At 42.8% G+C, this 15,941-nt stretch overlaps 1 protein-coding gene across 5 annotated transcripts in view; it reads right to left on the reverse strand.

The window, feature by feature from the left end:
- Nucleotides 1-15,941, reverse strand: part of map7d1b (MAP7 domain containing 1b) — a 39,532-nt gene that overhangs the window by 9,671 nt on the left and 13,920 nt on the right. Inside the window, exons 2-8 of one of the 5 annotated variants that reach the window (XM_069175810.1) lie at nucleotides 14,034-14,243; nucleotides 10,407-10,475; nucleotides 10,130-10,150; nucleotides 7,344-7,507; nucleotides 6,306-6,414; nucleotides 5,361-5,465; nucleotides 615-737 (exon numbers count right to left, since the gene is read on the reverse strand). In XM_069175810.1, the coding sequence (XP_069031911.1) occupies nucleotides 615-737; nucleotides 5,361-5,465; nucleotides 6,306-6,414; nucleotides 7,344-7,507; nucleotides 10,130-10,150; nucleotides 10,407-10,475; nucleotides 14,034-14,243 (801 nt within the window). The remainder of the gene's footprint in view (nucleotides 1-614; nucleotides 738-5,360; nucleotides 5,466-6,305; nucleotides 6,415-7,343; nucleotides 7,508-10,129; nucleotides 10,151-10,406; nucleotides 10,476-14,033; nucleotides 14,244-15,941) is intronic. The other 4 variants (XM_069175811.1, XM_069175812.1, XM_069175813.1 and 1 more) reach the window with 4 other exon arrangements.

Consider the following 15,941-nt stretch of genomic DNA (forward strand, 5'->3'; position numbering starts at 1 on the left):
TAATCAATAATAATAAAAAATAATTCGTAGTTGCAGCTCTATCCTCAATTAAATCATATCTATATCACTGCACGGTTGTTGTTTTTTTTTTATATAAAAATGCAAATACACAGATTCATAAAGGGAAGGAGAGAGAGATCGACAAATTGATGTCATCATGCTAATCTGGATCTGTTCCAGAGTTTTTTGTTTATACCAAACTATTAATTGGAAAAAATAATAATTGAAATATTAATCATCATAAAAATCACGTCACCACAAGATCTGGTTACATTTTTCCTGAGCATTTTAAATTTACAGCGGCTGAAAACACAAAAAAATGAACATCAGTTGGATGTTAAGATCGTGTCACGTGAGCTACGAATGCCGGGTTCAGATAGTCAGCGTGTTAAATCAGGTGATTGTGATGTCATCAAATCTGGCAGCGACTCGGGACATAAACAAATGGAGAAAGACGACGAGAGAAAAAAAAAATCAAGAAGATTGACGAATGATGTTATTTAGTGCTGAATGTTTCACACCAAACGAAACGCAAAATGCATTGAAAGAGTGAGTTAAAAAATAAATAAATAAATAAAGAACCAAACTTCGCGCGGAGTAGAAACGTGTCTCACACTCACGGGAGTCGCTGCCGAGGAGCGTGGCGGCGCTGCGGCTGCGGGCCAGGAAGGACAGCGTCGGCGTCATGAGCCGCTCCACGATCCGGCTCTCCCACGGGCTGAGACGCAGACTGCGGGCTGACACAAGAGGGCGCTGTCAGTGTCGGGTCACTGTTAGATTAGACACACCAGCCAACCTCGCACATGTACACTGTCGCACTCGCGCACACGTGCACACACAACACACACGCACACACACACACACACACACACACACACACGCACACACACACTCTCTCTGCATTGAAGCTTCTCCGTCTGATGCAGAGTGGACTTACACTCATGTGCTGCTGGAAACTTCGTGAACGCACACGAACTGATTCAAAGCAGGATGATGAATGTCTGAGGAGATGTTACCTGCTCGTGACATGAACACCAATAAATAAACACCGAGTGTTTATTTAGCTCAGAAGAAGCAGCGCGTGTCTTTTTTTTTTTCCTGACTTTTTACCAAAAATGCAAACCAGTCCGGGATTATTCAGATGTTTCCACCGGCACATTAATGCAAACTCAGTTATAGAAACATTTCTTTAGAAACGCTGCAGCGGTGGAAGAGTCAAGACTGTCGCTGGCTGATTTGGACATCAGCAGGTGGAGCCGAGGAACTGATTTTTTTTTTTTTTTTTTTTCAGATATCTGACAAATTATAATACTTATCACTTTGAAAGGTTAACGGGAAAGCTCGCTAGCTTACACACAGCTTGGCCAGTTTTTATGAGCTATGTATGTCATACGTATATGCTGATTGGCGGCCATTGTTTATTCTCACTGTAAATCTATCACTGCTGCAGTACGACTATTCCCAAAATCCAGGAAAAGAGTTTTCAGGAAGGGACAGTCGACAGCTGATGTTTTTGTTTTTTACAAATGACAAAACGTTTCACCAGACTTGTCCTTTAAGCTGAGTGGTTCTCTGGCTCCGCCCCCCACTGAGGTTTAATTCATCCAGCGAGTACTTCACATGCTCCGGAGAAATGTTCGTAAAACTCAAACTCCAGTCTGCCAGTCGGACTCGAGATCAGACGTGGAGCTGCAGAGAAGTCACGCGGGATGAATGTCTGAACTTCAGCCGACATGTTGTGTACCAGACATGAGATAACAAAACACACGGACGGGCCAGTTAATGTCCATTACTTACCACCCAGAAACACATCACACAACAGCCAGTGTGGCTGTTTACTCGAACCCCCCCCAAAAAAAAAAAAAAAAAAAAAAAAACAACAACAAAAAAACAGTGCAGTGCAGAGGCCTGTCAGTTTCTGGTGAGTTCAGCATTAGTGCTGTTTGTCCTACGAGCAAAGATGCACTACTCTGACCTGAACACGGCTCTGCTGCATCTCCACTGTTACCGAGTGTCATGTGATGAAGCGTCAGCACATGTGACGTCCAACAACAGCAGGATATAAACCGATGCATTGTGATGACGGGTGGAAAAACACAGCACATACAACAATAAATCAGTCTCTCGGCGAGCAAAGAAAACTAATTTGGTGCCACGTTTGATTCTATCAGAAACATGTCTGAAGATATTTGTTAGGTACATGCGTGAGAATATCGAAACAAACTCTTGAGGAACCCTTGAACGGCAACACGAGGACAAGGAGACGGAAAAAAACAATTTTCAGACGCCTGATGCAGAATATTTTAAAGAGGAAACAAAGCATCTGAAGCAATTTCCTCCAAATAATTTCAACTTTATCGCTCAAGGACTGTATTCAAGAACAACTTTAATTTAATTTGAACTCGTACTTCACAACCCTTCAGAATAAAATGCGGCATTTCTTTACCCGATTATATTTACTGTATTTGAAAGTTACCTGTTCCATGCAGATTAAGATTAAATACTTCTAGATGAAACTACTAAAAGATATATAAAGTAATTCAAATGAGCTGAACCTCGACAACTGCAACGCTTTTACACGTTAATGCATCAGTAGCTAATAATAATCTAATAATATAAAATACATTTCACTCGGCTGCATAATAAAAAATGTCCGTTTTTTTTAATACATATTCCTAATTCTCCTTCGTTAAAGCACTTTCGTTGGCTTTAAATGTGCTCTAGAAATAAATGTATTTCCTCTGGAAGTATGTACAGTGAAGAATCATGAAATATGTCAGTAATTGTAATAAAATACTGTAGATACACTGTTCAACTGTCACTCATTCGGCTGAATAATTACATTTAAACACCAAGTTACATTTCTTTTTACTGTATTAAACTGTAACAATATGTTCTCACAAGTTTCTCACATTAAGTTAAAGATGTAAAAAATAGTCACGTGGGCACAAAGAAGTTATAATGAAATAATATTAAATGCAGAACTTTTTACAGCACCGCCGGGTAGACTTGATATCGTTACAGCATCTTCACTAACATCATGGAGGCTTTACTTCTTGGCTGTTTTGTTCTGCTCGGGTAAAATACAACCGTAAACACGCGAGTGCATAGGAAGACAAAAACACACTGATGAAACACAGAATCTCAGATCGAATAAATCACGACAGCTGCTCGGGTTTGTTGTGGATTTCCTTCCTCTCGTAACAAGAACTTCAACTAACAACGATATATATATATATATTTTTTTTTTCACGTGATAGTTCGACCATGTGTGCTGACGACTTCGGCTTCTTTTCGATGCCGCGCTGTAACGATCACTCTGCTGACGAACACCGAAGTACGCAGGACGCCTACAGACATACGTACCACACGTACACGTGAACACAACAGCGCCGGCGGTCCACCTCTGCTGCACGCCCGGACAGATCGCTTTCACAACAGCATGTTTTATGACGAACCGATAACCCGACTACCTCCTGTTGCTAGGCAACAGTGGTTCCCCTCCTCCTCCTCCTCCTCCTCCTCCTCTTCTTCTTCTTCTTTCTCCGATGCGGCAAGAGGAGGCTGAGCTGCTGCCCTTGAGAGTGACTGTTCACCTGGAGGTTTGATTGATGTCTGCATCTATAAGCGTCACCAGAACACCCCACCCGCCACCCCCGCAAATTATTACTGGTACACTGTGCAGAGCATCTCCCAGGGCCAGAAACAGGAGCTCTGCAGAGACATAACCATCGTTTTATGTGCCTGCGGTATCGGAGCATCTGCATTAGTGATGATCAAGCACAAAATCTGGATCTGGATCACGGCGACGACGAAGCCGAGGGACGAACTGCCGATTGCACTGTTGGCAACACGATCAACAATGACCCGTTTTGAGGCGCGACAAATCTGAGATGAACACGGTGTTTCTTATACGTACATATGAAATGAGTCCGATATAACAATTTAATTTAAATATTGAAGTGTATTGCTGTTGCCCTGGCAATAAGATATGTGCTTACTTTCTCGTTATAAACGGAAAAATGTTTTATTTTGAAAAAATATTTGTCGCATATTATTATCATGACGTTTTTTCACAAAACACCTTTATTCCGTTTTTGCAAGAATCGTTTTTGCTATAGCAAAATTGTTAAAAGCTTATTTACTAGCACTAAAATATACACGGATACATTGGCTGCTGCGGCCGTCATATTAGTCCACATGAATGTTCATCAGGACAGAACCAGAGGCGATTTAATGAAAATAAACATGCTAAAAGTTTTTTGTTTTGTCTTACAAATGCCAAAAATGCATTAATAGTAAGGATTATATTATATTATATTGGGATATAACTAATTTGTAACACCAAAATGTTGTAAGATAACTGTGAATTGTTATTCGCTGCTGTTTTGTCTAGTATTTCTGTTATTGGAGGATCTAAAATCTCACGATTCAAATGATGAATCTATGCCGATATGTAGCCAGTAGATTAGAGGAGCTAATAACATGAGCTTATTTTCACTAGTGTTCGGGAATGTTAACTGACGTTCACTGATGTTAACTAATGTCTGCAAACGTCAGCGAACATTAGTTAATGGACAGCCCAGACTTACAGAGTTGTTAACATAAAAACAGATCAACTTGCTATTTTAAAAAGAGAATAGTTTCTTGTTTTAATCACTGTTGATTTTGTAAATGTTTGGGAAACTTAGGGTGTCTTGTAAAAGCAGAATAATTAGTGTCTAGGCATAACGTTTATGGTGTAATGAGAAACTGAGTAAATACGTTTTTAATGAATTATCAAAGGAAACAGCCTTTGTATTTGCTTGAAATAACACATAAAAATACAATATAAACTTAGTTGGTATATTTGATTCACTTCCAACAGTCACACTGTAATATCCACCACCACCACCACCACCATCACCACCACCACCACCAACAGCAAACCACCAACAGTACAGCGGAAGGGGGGGGGGAGAGGGGGGGACAACCAAAAAGAAGGTGTGGTGACAAGATGTGAACTTATAAACCTATGAAACCAAAAAATACACCACAAAACATGGCTCAGTGATGTCGAGGTGAAAAAGGGAGGCTGATCAAAAATGCAAATCAATGACAAACCACCAACTGAAATTAAAACAAAAACCACGATGCACACGAGACCGAGAGCGTGAGAAGAGGAGGGAGTAGGTGGTAAATGACCAGTCACCAAGCACAGGCAGGCAGGCAGGCCACCAGAGACGACAGTTATAATCATAATAATAAAAACAAAATCAGATTAGGGTGAGAGGAGGAGGAGGGGGGAGGGGGGATGAATAGGAAGGGAAAGGGGGAGGGAAGAGGAGGCCTGGTGGACATTGACGTCGGGTCGTCCTTACTTCTGTTGGGGGAGTTCCAGAGCGTGGCAGAGGACTTGGACAGCCTGTTGTTAATGACAGGGTCCACCTGTCTCGGCAAGTTGACCGTGGAGGCCGAGCATCTGCCTGCACCGGAGAGAACGCAACAGACAACAACTGTTGAGGGCTGAGGGCTGCCGACTCCCTCGATCCGGACCATGCAGCTGTCAACAGGGACTCACCATTCTCTGAGGTCAAACTCATTATCATTTGTGGGGTTGGGGGGGGAGGAAAAGGGGAGGATATTTGAGGAAAGTATGGGAAGGGTGTGGTGTAGTTAGAAATCACATGTCGAGTAACAACTTCCAAGCTTTTTCGCTTGTTTTTTTTTTTGTTTTGTTTTCCTGCAGCAAAAAGCTAGCGTTAAAAACGCTTTCCCACTCATTCAGGATCTTTCACACTCTGCAGGAGAGAAACCTCGTCTTGACCTCAGTGTCCCCGGGGTCCGAAACAGCCGGCCCCGTCACATGTTCGACACCAGAACCGGGACAGGGTGCCGTTTGAAGGCGGGAATTAGCTCGCGTCTCTCTGAAAAAACACACTTCACACTTCTGACCTAATGAAACAAGCTCGAGACAGCTGGCCGCCTGCTCGGCTCTCTGAGTTTGCCACTCAAGACCAAATTTTTGCCCAAAAAACACTGAGCTGTTACAAGTGGTGACATCATGGATTACTGTGCAGGTCATCTGCCCCCCCCCTCCCTCCCCCCCCCCCCCCCCACGCCCCCCCCCCACCCCCCACCCCCACCGGTACCCCGTCCTTACGACACCAAACCCTTCACGAGCTATTTCCTTGAATTGCATCAGCGGTGAGTCACAGTCTGTGCAACACAAACACTGGAGTTACAGGGAGGAAGTCAAACATCTGTGTGTATCTCATTGTATTTGGCTCTCTGCGAGTGTCCGTGTGGTTTCGACTGAAACTCACTTTCTCTGCGGGAGGTCTGGTTGAGTCCGCCGGCCCAGGACCACCTCTGCTGGCGGATCTCGGCCCACGTCTTCTTGGTCGACCTCTTGATGGCGGCCTCGTATCTCTCCTGCAGGACCACACGGTTGACAGTGAGTCAGCGTTTGCAGCCATCACGGTTTGCTTGACAGTTTAAAAGGGTCAACATTTTAGGTAAATACGTGTTATTGCAGAGAGACAGATAATCGTGTCCGTGTGGTAATGAGCCGCTTGTTAGCTTAGCTTAGCACAAAGACTGGAAACAGGTGGAAACGGCTAGCCTGGCTCTGCGCAGCTCAGTATTTACATACTGTGGCAAATTCTTGATGACAACACGTAATTCGTCCGCCCAGCATTTTGTGCAGAATCCCCGCTAGTTGCTAGGCAACCTCACTATGACATCAACAAGTCTTGTGACTACTTCGGGCTGATGATGGCCAGTAAACAGTCACAGCTGAAACCAAAGGAAAAACTACAAACTGTCACTTTTAAATTCCTGTTTGACTGCAGGTCAAACAAACAAGATATAAGATGTTAATTCTTGAGCTTCAGAGGTGATGATTGGCGTATTTTTCAAGTTTAGAAACAGCCAGATTAGCTGTTGCTTCCACTCTTGACGCTAAGCCAAACACCTCCCGTCTCTAACTGCAAAATGAACCGGCAGATATGAGAAGTGTGACGACATGTACCTCTCGGCAAGAAAGCAGACGAGCCCGCTTTCCACAACGTTTCCATAACACTCATACTGAACAGCCTGCGGTAGCAGAGAAACATCACCGTATGATGGAAACTGCTCGTAGCTCAAGGACTTCTGATGACAGGAACGTTGCTCTGACTTCAATCAACACTGAGACACTGCTGTGAGTGGTGATAAATTTTTTTTTTTTAAAACCTGCCTCTCTGTGAATGTTTGGCCTTGGACGAGAGGTGAATCACAATAACAAAGCACTAATCATTAAAAAAAAAAACAACCTCAGAGCTGAACTACCAGACCCCGAGCAGATAATCTCTCTCTCTCACTTTGTTCTTTTCCAGTTTCTGTCTCTGCTTCTCCTCCAGCAGCGCTCGGCGTTTCTCGGCCTTCAGCCTCTGCTCCTCCAGCTTCCTCCTGCGATCCTCCAGCTGGCTCTCCCTCAGGCGTCGGGCCTTCTCCTCCTTCTCCAGCCACTGGGCCTTCTTCACTGCTGCAGGGTCGCCACAGAAACACAAGAGAGCGATAAGAAATGATGAGCCCACAGGTTCGTCTGAAACATTTGCTTTCAGTGTCACGTGTTCGCTGCTGTTGTTTCACAGCTTTAAGCAAAGCCCTTTTATAATGCACCTATTTTTAAATAATGTAAATAATGATTAGAAGAGTCTACAGCTGTGATAGCAGCTCTGCGGGGCTGTACTTTGGCACACAGACACGCTTAGACACACCTAAGGCTAATGCTATTAGTTCTGCAGGTACTTGGTAAGACTGTACGTCTGGTTCGGTCAGGAGAGACTCGATTTAAAATCCCAACAGTATTATTGCCATGCAAGAACAAGACGGAAACGTGAGGGAGGTGAGAGTCTTTGGAGATTAGACCCCCGCTGTGATGTCATCATGTTTAAAGGGGGTGAGGCAGTGTGTGGTACAGGAAACTCCCCCGGGGACACTGCTGGCCAAAACCCAAAATAAAGTAAGTCATCGACCTACCAGCTGATGCGGAAGAGAGGAGAACAGATTTAAAGTTTGACAGCAGTGGAATTAGATTAAGATCATGGGGAAATTTGATTGGTTTACTTGAAACACTTACAGTCAGTTGATTAGAAGAAGCGAGAGAGTGAATTGAGCAAGAATGAAACATAAAAATAATCTTCCTGATTTGAAGTTATGCTTAGCTTCATTAAAAGTTGTAATTCTGACCCGATGATAGATGTTAAAGAATTATGACTGAATTTTCATTGTCATCAAAGAGAAATTCGGCAGGATTCATCCTGTGGGATCCATAAAGGTTTGTACAGATATTTTACTTTTTTTAAATGGTCTTCACTACTATCCCAGGATTCATCCTCAAGGGACCATGAATATCACTAACATTGCTGGAGTCGGGCCTCAAGAATGACTAAAAACCTATCAAACGGAACCAATGGAAAACACATAAAAGCCAATTTATCTATAACATAGTACATTTTTAGTGACTTTGGGACATAAGACATAATTCCTGCACAAAATGTCTCCTAACGCTGTTTTTTCTAAAGTCAGTTCTTCCAATGTGACGGTATATAATCACCTAAAGCTCCTGACGGGCCTCTAACACCAGCACCCACACAGAATGGGAGAAACAGATGGAAGACACTGTGTTCATTACACTGTAATCCTGATAACAGTAAATAAGCAGGAGTTCCCTGCTGCGTTTTACAGCATCCTCCAGCAGACGCCAGTTTTTCCTTTGCACATACACTGCTGCGCCTCATTTCTCGGGGTAACCATCAAACTGCAATCAATCCTTTCGAATTAAAGCGTCTCCACGTTGGACAGCAGCTGCGTTGCTCTTGTCCTTTACAGATCTACATTCTTCTCAACACTTGTGTATGAATCAGCGTCCATAACATGCATTGAGCACGGTGAAGAGCTTGAACAATGATGAGGTCAGAATGGATGAAGTTATGTGTGGGTTACAGGCCGGATACATTCAAAGAACGTGTCCTAGTATTACCTCACACTGCTGCGAGTTAGACGGCATTAGAAATACTTCTTAGTGGATTAAGCTCTGCGAGGATGTAGCGGTGTTGTGAGGCGAAGATGCGTTTTGTGTTAAGTTCAGTATTCGGCAGCTCATCTTCGCTAATGAGCCAAAGAGGCACGCAAGTGTGAGCTTCACTGACAATGAGAGAGCCGTCTTCACTCCTCCATAAATCCAATTCCTGAAAAAAAAAATCCAATTATGTTCAGCAGAATTGAAAAACACGGCGCGTTAATGCTGATGTTAGCGCGCTTTTCACGTTCTCGTTTTTGCATAGAAATTCCTTTGCAGAAAATATCTGGAGCGTTTACTTAACAACAAGGCCTGCACCATATGTCGTTACCTGCTGACTGCGCGCAGCAAATTGAATGCTGCACATAAACAAAAACTCAACATTGTGCCATATAATTTCACACAGAAGCAGACTGCTGCAAACTGAACTTATCTCAGAGAGTCTGAAGCTGTAAAACCATCGGACAGTACAGATAAAAAAATAAATTAAAAAAAAAAAGCAGCAGAATTCCCCTTTAACTGCTGCAGCATGACCACATTACTGATGCTAATGAAAGTAGTAATTAAATCTAATCTGTCTGCGAGGCCTGGTCTCAGTTCACGGTAATGACGGCTAATTTTTCACGCCAGGTGCCTTCGGGCTCCGTGTGATGCATCCGCAAGGAAACGCGCACTGAGAGCTGCTCCCACTCGGGCCTTCGTCCACCGAGAGAAGTCGTGCGTCTTTCATGTGTTTCGGGTTCGGCGCAACAAAGAGAAGTTTTGAATTCTGCAGCCGCAAAGTAAAACCATGATTGCAGGTGTGGAACATGCACGCTGGGCGGGAATGCAAAAAAGCCAAAATAAACGTAAACATGGCATGAGATGAAACACTCAATTAAAACAAAGAAAAGAAAAAGGCTGCAGAAGGGTTCGCGGAGTTCAAAAGTTTCCACCGAATGACGACAAAGAAACCAAATGACCAACACAATCGATTCATGGAGGGAAGAAGACGGGCAGGAAATGGTAACCTCCGTCAGGAGGCTGATTATTCCCACATGGCATGACTGCTGCGAATGCGGAGGTTTTAGTGAAGCCCCTTACCTTGCAGCTGAGTTTGCTGTTCTGAGAGCCGTACAAGAAGAAACAATGAGACACATCAATAACCGTCAGTCACTTCAGAGCAGAGAGTGACAGAGATACAAAGAGGGAGGATACCAGTATAAATAGTATAGAATAAGATAAAAGATGAGCACGCATTAAGTTGGTCACAACAAAGTCCTGCTGCATGCATCAAAAGCCAGAAGTTTTCGGAGTTAAAAGAGAGTTGTGCCCGAAACATCTGATGTGCGTCTTTTTTGTTGTTGTTGTCATTTCTTACCGATGTAACGAGCTCGCTCCTCCCGTCGCTCCTTGGCAAGTTTCTGTCGTTGCTCTGAGCTCACGGAATCTGTACGGAGGAGAAAAGACAAACCTTAATCTTCAAACTTAAACTTGCTTTCATTGGTAGATGTTGATAAACAGTTGCTTATTTACACATTCAGTAAAATCATTTCCAATATCCCCTCTTCTTTTTGCTCTGTTTTTGGTCTCCACCAGCTCCTGAGGGAAGTATCTGACCCTTCAGCTGCTGGTTTGTTTTTTGTTTTTTCCACTGCAGATAAAAAAAAATACTCATTAATTCCACTTTAAGTTGGACTGTAAAACCGAGCAGATCAGGCTCAAACTATGATTTTATGTACTTCCGTCAGTACATGTACATTTAGTATACTTCCATGAATTTCAACAGGATAGTGTTGTCTCATATTGCACACTACCATTCTGCACTTACAGAAAATAACCGCAGCACTTGAATGCATCACTCACAAACATCTCTGCCGGCTCTGCTTGGTTATTTTTACGTAAAGAATAACATGTTTTCTGGCCTCTGTTTCTCTCACACAATAAACATACTGATGGCTATTATATATATATATGTATTATGCTTGTGCACTCAAAATAGTGACTGTAAATACATGATTTGAGACGCAGCCTTAGATTCCTCACTTCACGCTCAGACTTCTAGACGGAGCTTTTATGCGGACTGCTGCTCCTTTGTGCTGAAAGGAGCCCGAGGAGGTGGTTCGGACGCTGAAATAAATGAGTTTAATTTGAGGTTATGACGATTAATCCACAGTCCTGTGAACAGTTACAAAAAAATAATTGTCTGTTCTGTAAATTATTGAACATCTAGAGATCATAATGACGCTTTATGCTTCAGATTTATGACGTGAATATTTATATGACTTAATATGTGGGAAATGATTAACATGTACGAAGGAGCCCAACTCAGCTGGATTCACACAGTGCTTCGTTTTCAAGGTCAGTGTTAAAACTCTGGTGTACGAGATGTGCATGTGCTGTTCAGCCGTCCTCATCTGCAGCAGTAATCAGAGTGAGTCCTGGTGCACTTTGAGAGACGTGGTTGTGTAACACGAGTGTTCGTGTCGCTCTCTCTGGCTGTGAAAGGAGATGACTGATGAGCCGTACACGCCGCTGACAACCAGGACCCCTGGGGTGCTCCTCGCCGAGCCCGTCTCCTTTTCTGTGGTTCTTCTTTGCGCTATATAATATGTATGCTGCGCTTTCTCAACCAATCGCAGGGGGGCCCCGCTGCACTTCAGCCCCCGTCTCCATGGCAACCTGAATTTCCTGCGCCCTCCCTCTTTTCCTCACCCACCTTGCGGAGAGCTTTCCTACACGGCTGATATGCAGACGCTACGGAGAGCAGAGGAAAAATGAATCTCATCGGCCTGCAGGTCCCGCACCACCGAGACGTCGCTCGATGCACCGCCACCACCGCCCGTCCACCAACACCCCTCCATCAGCCTTCCTCCATACTGTACTGTACATGCACACAGCAAATGACCAGTGTGCATTCAGCCACAACCATCTGTCTGGTGGAATGACTCGCTATAAAGCGAAACTTTCCACTAGGACAGAAAGTAGGAGAAGATCACGTATGAATCCAGGACAAAAATACTCCACCTTACACTGCAGTGAATGACTGACAGGTAGCAGGTTATGATCAGAAAACAAATGAGCACACTGAGGAGAAAATTGGTAAGGCAGAGAGAGTGCATCTCTCCTATCTCGAACCAGCATTCACCTCATAACAGCGCCTCTGTTAAATAAATGGACCAAATGTGACCTGTAACTATAATGTCCCTGAAAAGATTAGAATAATACCTGCAGTCATGTATTAGATAGATAGAGAGGTACAGAGGGATAGATAAATACTATAATCTTCTCAACAGGGAAATTTAGTGTCCAGCAGCTCACACACAGAAATCTGGAATAAACGGCAGAAAAATAGCCAATAAAATGTCAACTGTGAGCCAACAACAGGGCCAAAAAAAAAAAAAAAAAATAACCAATAGATCAATAAATAGATGCATGAAATAAAAAGTGCACTAAGTAAAGGGGTTAAAGTGAATCTACAAAGCCGACACATTACACTGTACAACCAGAGCTCCAGAAATATCACGTGACAAATGCAAGAGCTGTGATTGGTCAGCTTGTGATGCTCATATTTTCTCCTACCATGTTCTGATGATATTACAGATTGTTGAGTAGCATTGCACTGTGATAATATTGTTGGACTCACAGCATAACCAGCCACTTGGTCTTGTGCTAAATTACCCACAATGCAACTTGACCAGTCAAGAGATCCAGGTGCATTATACCAGTAGCAGCTAATGAGGTGGAGATCGTGATCGGCCCGCAGAGGTCTGTTAATGTCACTTCTCTGTGACTCCACACAATCAGGTTTTTGAAGTTATATCTGTCGGCCGTCGTGCAGCTCTCTCTGGAGACACGAAAGGCTTTACACAATTTTATTTTTCACTTCAGTAGTAATGCTCCCCCAAGAGCTGCAAACTGCCTTTGATTTGTTGAATCAGTGGAATTCCCCTTTGTGTGCTCCAGACGGCAGCAACGTGTGCTTAACCGCAGGAGAGGCCACAATAACTGCAGAAAACAAACAAGCAAAGACACTCGAAAAATCCTACACACTGCTCCTGTAGAGGTTCAGTTTGTAGGATTTAAGGGGATCTGGTGGCGGAAATAAAACATAAAATTCATATGTTATGTTTTCATTTAGTGTATGATCACCTGAAACTAAGAATCATTTTGTTTTCATTTCCTGAGAAGGAGTCTTTCATATCTGTTTGGGGCCCTCTAACATGGAGCACTGCCATGTTTCTAGAGTAGCCCAGAAGGGACAAACTAAACAGTGGAGGGACTTTTGTGTTTTTTGCAAGCATCATGGTCACTGAAGATTCTCCTGCCCGCTTGGAAGAGGACGGAAAGGCGAGGGGGAGTTCAGATGGTTGTCATCTGTAACCTCACCACTAGATAAACCTCTGCATCCAACACAAAGAGGACTCGGTAGTCTTCTTCATTTCAGTAACACACACGTAGGAGTACTGTCTCCTTTGGAAACATTCTGCACTACGATTGTTGTTCTTAAATTGACATTACTTCAAATATAATTTCATCTTTAATAAAAAATAAAATCTTATCTCGTGACGAAATGGGTGAAAGATGTCCAGACTCTGAATCTAAGAATGCAGTAAATGACACATGATGAGGTTTAACCTCTTAACATTCACCCCCTTATAGCCGTCTTTGTTGATGTGGTATAAAATAGTTTAAACCGCGTCAAGTGTGACTTTTTGTGCTTTCAAAACGAAATAAATATCTCAAAGCTTTTCAAAATAAAGCGTTTCGTTCAAACACGACCTATAAAGTCACCAGTTCGCTGCATGTCATTCGCCATCTCTCTCCGACCTCATTTCCTGTCTTATCTTTAACGTCAAGTCACCAATAACAGATTAGAAATTCCTTGAAAATTCCTCTAAAATTGTTAATGGTCATGGTGACATTTAAAACATCTCGAACTAAACTCTGTCCGGCCTCTCAGCAACTCGACGACCAAAGAAAAAGCCCCACAAAGTTCCCAAAATACCTTTCTTGGGTTGCGGGCTGCTGCTTGTGCCGGGGGTGGAGGGCCGGACGTCCGTCTTGGAGGAGGCATCTGTCCTGGTGAGCGTCTCTGTTTTGGAGTCAGATTTGGGAGACAGATCTGAGAAGGCCGAGTCGTCTGGAGTCAGGAGGTCTTTCCCCAAAGACTTGTCCCCATTCTGGATGGACGGAGAGTCCGTCTGCAGGGGCAGAGCTGCAGGACAGAAAGAGAAAACAACATAATGACTGTACTGATGAAAAAACACATCATATCACACACACAGTTTCTTGTGTATAAAAACATGAAAATCATCCTGACAGTACATGTAAATTGTCTCTTTGTGCCGGTCACTGCTGCTTTTTGTCTCCCACGTGACGTCTTGTTGTCATGTCAGTCACCATTAGTGCAATTTCTCCGAGGTGACGCCTCCAATAAAAACTGCTGACTTTCTTTGTACCTCCGCTGACGACACGCCCTCTCTGTAAACCTGTAAAGCCCCGGTGGCTTCATTAACACAACACTCCAGCCTCATTAGAAATAATTAACATCTTGTTCACACGCGATTCGCGCACATCATCAGTCGATCCTACATTTTGGTCCCGGAAGGTTTCAGTCCTGCGGAGAGAAACCCTCCTGTCAATACTGTTAAACACACCAGCGGCAGGAGAGACAGCGTGAGAATCACAGCTTTTACAGATATTATACATGTTTAAATAAGACAGACAGGCTGAGATACTGATGGATTCTTCCTGCAGAGGAAGAAGAAAACATCTGAGATTGTTCTTGCCTTCTTAAAATGAAGAAATACTTGCACAGTTATTACCACGGGGAAAAAAAATTATTACTCACTTGGCTTAATTATTCCCATAGAGCCACTTAAAATAACGTACAAATCCCCTGACGTCACTGTGGGGCACGACAAGTTTCCCAAATTCAATCTGGGCCTCTGGAGCTGAGTGTGACTCAACAAGTTTACTGCTGAATACACACTTTTACTGAGTCTACAGAAATAATTCATTACTGCTCAAAGAACTGTTTAATAATCAGAAAACTGACAAACATTTTCTTACCAATCAGTAAAGCGGTCCAACATTGACCGGTTTCATTTTCTGAACTGTGATACTTTGCTGATTTTCTGTGTTTTGTGTCGCCGTAAACTGAATATGTTTACAGTTTGGACTGTTGTTCAGACGACAGGTGCTGCATTATGTCCCGAGAAATTTAGATTATAGTATTTCTCTTTATTTCTGGTTAATTTAAAGTCAAATATTTTACTTCATAAAGTTAGATGTGATAGATTAAAAAAAAAAGAAGTTTAAATTAATCCAGAAAATGATGAACTAATCTGACTTTTAGTCCCCTGTGTGTCTCAAACATTAACACCTTTAACACTTTTTAATATTTATTGTAATTTTCCACCAAATAAAAAAAAAACATCTTCAAACTCAGTCAGTAACAACTCAACAACTTTGAAGCCTAAACAAACAACACTGAGCTCTATGAATAGGAGACGCTTGGGAGAATTTAGAAATACAACAAGTCTCCTCGTCCTTATGAAGAGAGACCTGAAAAACTCCAGTAAAACTACATTTTTACTTCTAATCAAAATTGTAAATTAGACAGTAAATAACTATGGAGCAATAAGAATGATATTATTAAACCTGTTTTATCCATCTCAACTGCATCGCTATCAAATGTAATGCAACAGAAATGCCGCAAATAAAAATATGCATCCTTTTAAGTCATAGTCGAACCCATGCAGCCTGTTTATTGATTACGTGATACTCGGGAACCTTTGAAAACTGAAGGCACTGTGCGTTTGAATCTCCGATACGGCCCGGTCCCACTAGAGACCTTCAGGATGGATGAGGTTAAACCTGGATGCCATAATGCAACTCCATCTTGTCCTTA

This window comes from Embiotoca jacksoni, unplaced genomic scaffold (genome assembly GCF_022577435.1).
Source record: "Embiotoca jacksoni isolate LCO1_2020_lvr unplaced genomic scaffold, fEmbJac1.0.p SCAF_7, whole genome shotgun sequence".
Taxonomy (NCBI): domain Eukaryota; kingdom Metazoa; phylum Chordata; class Actinopteri; family Embiotocidae; genus Embiotoca; species Embiotoca jacksoni.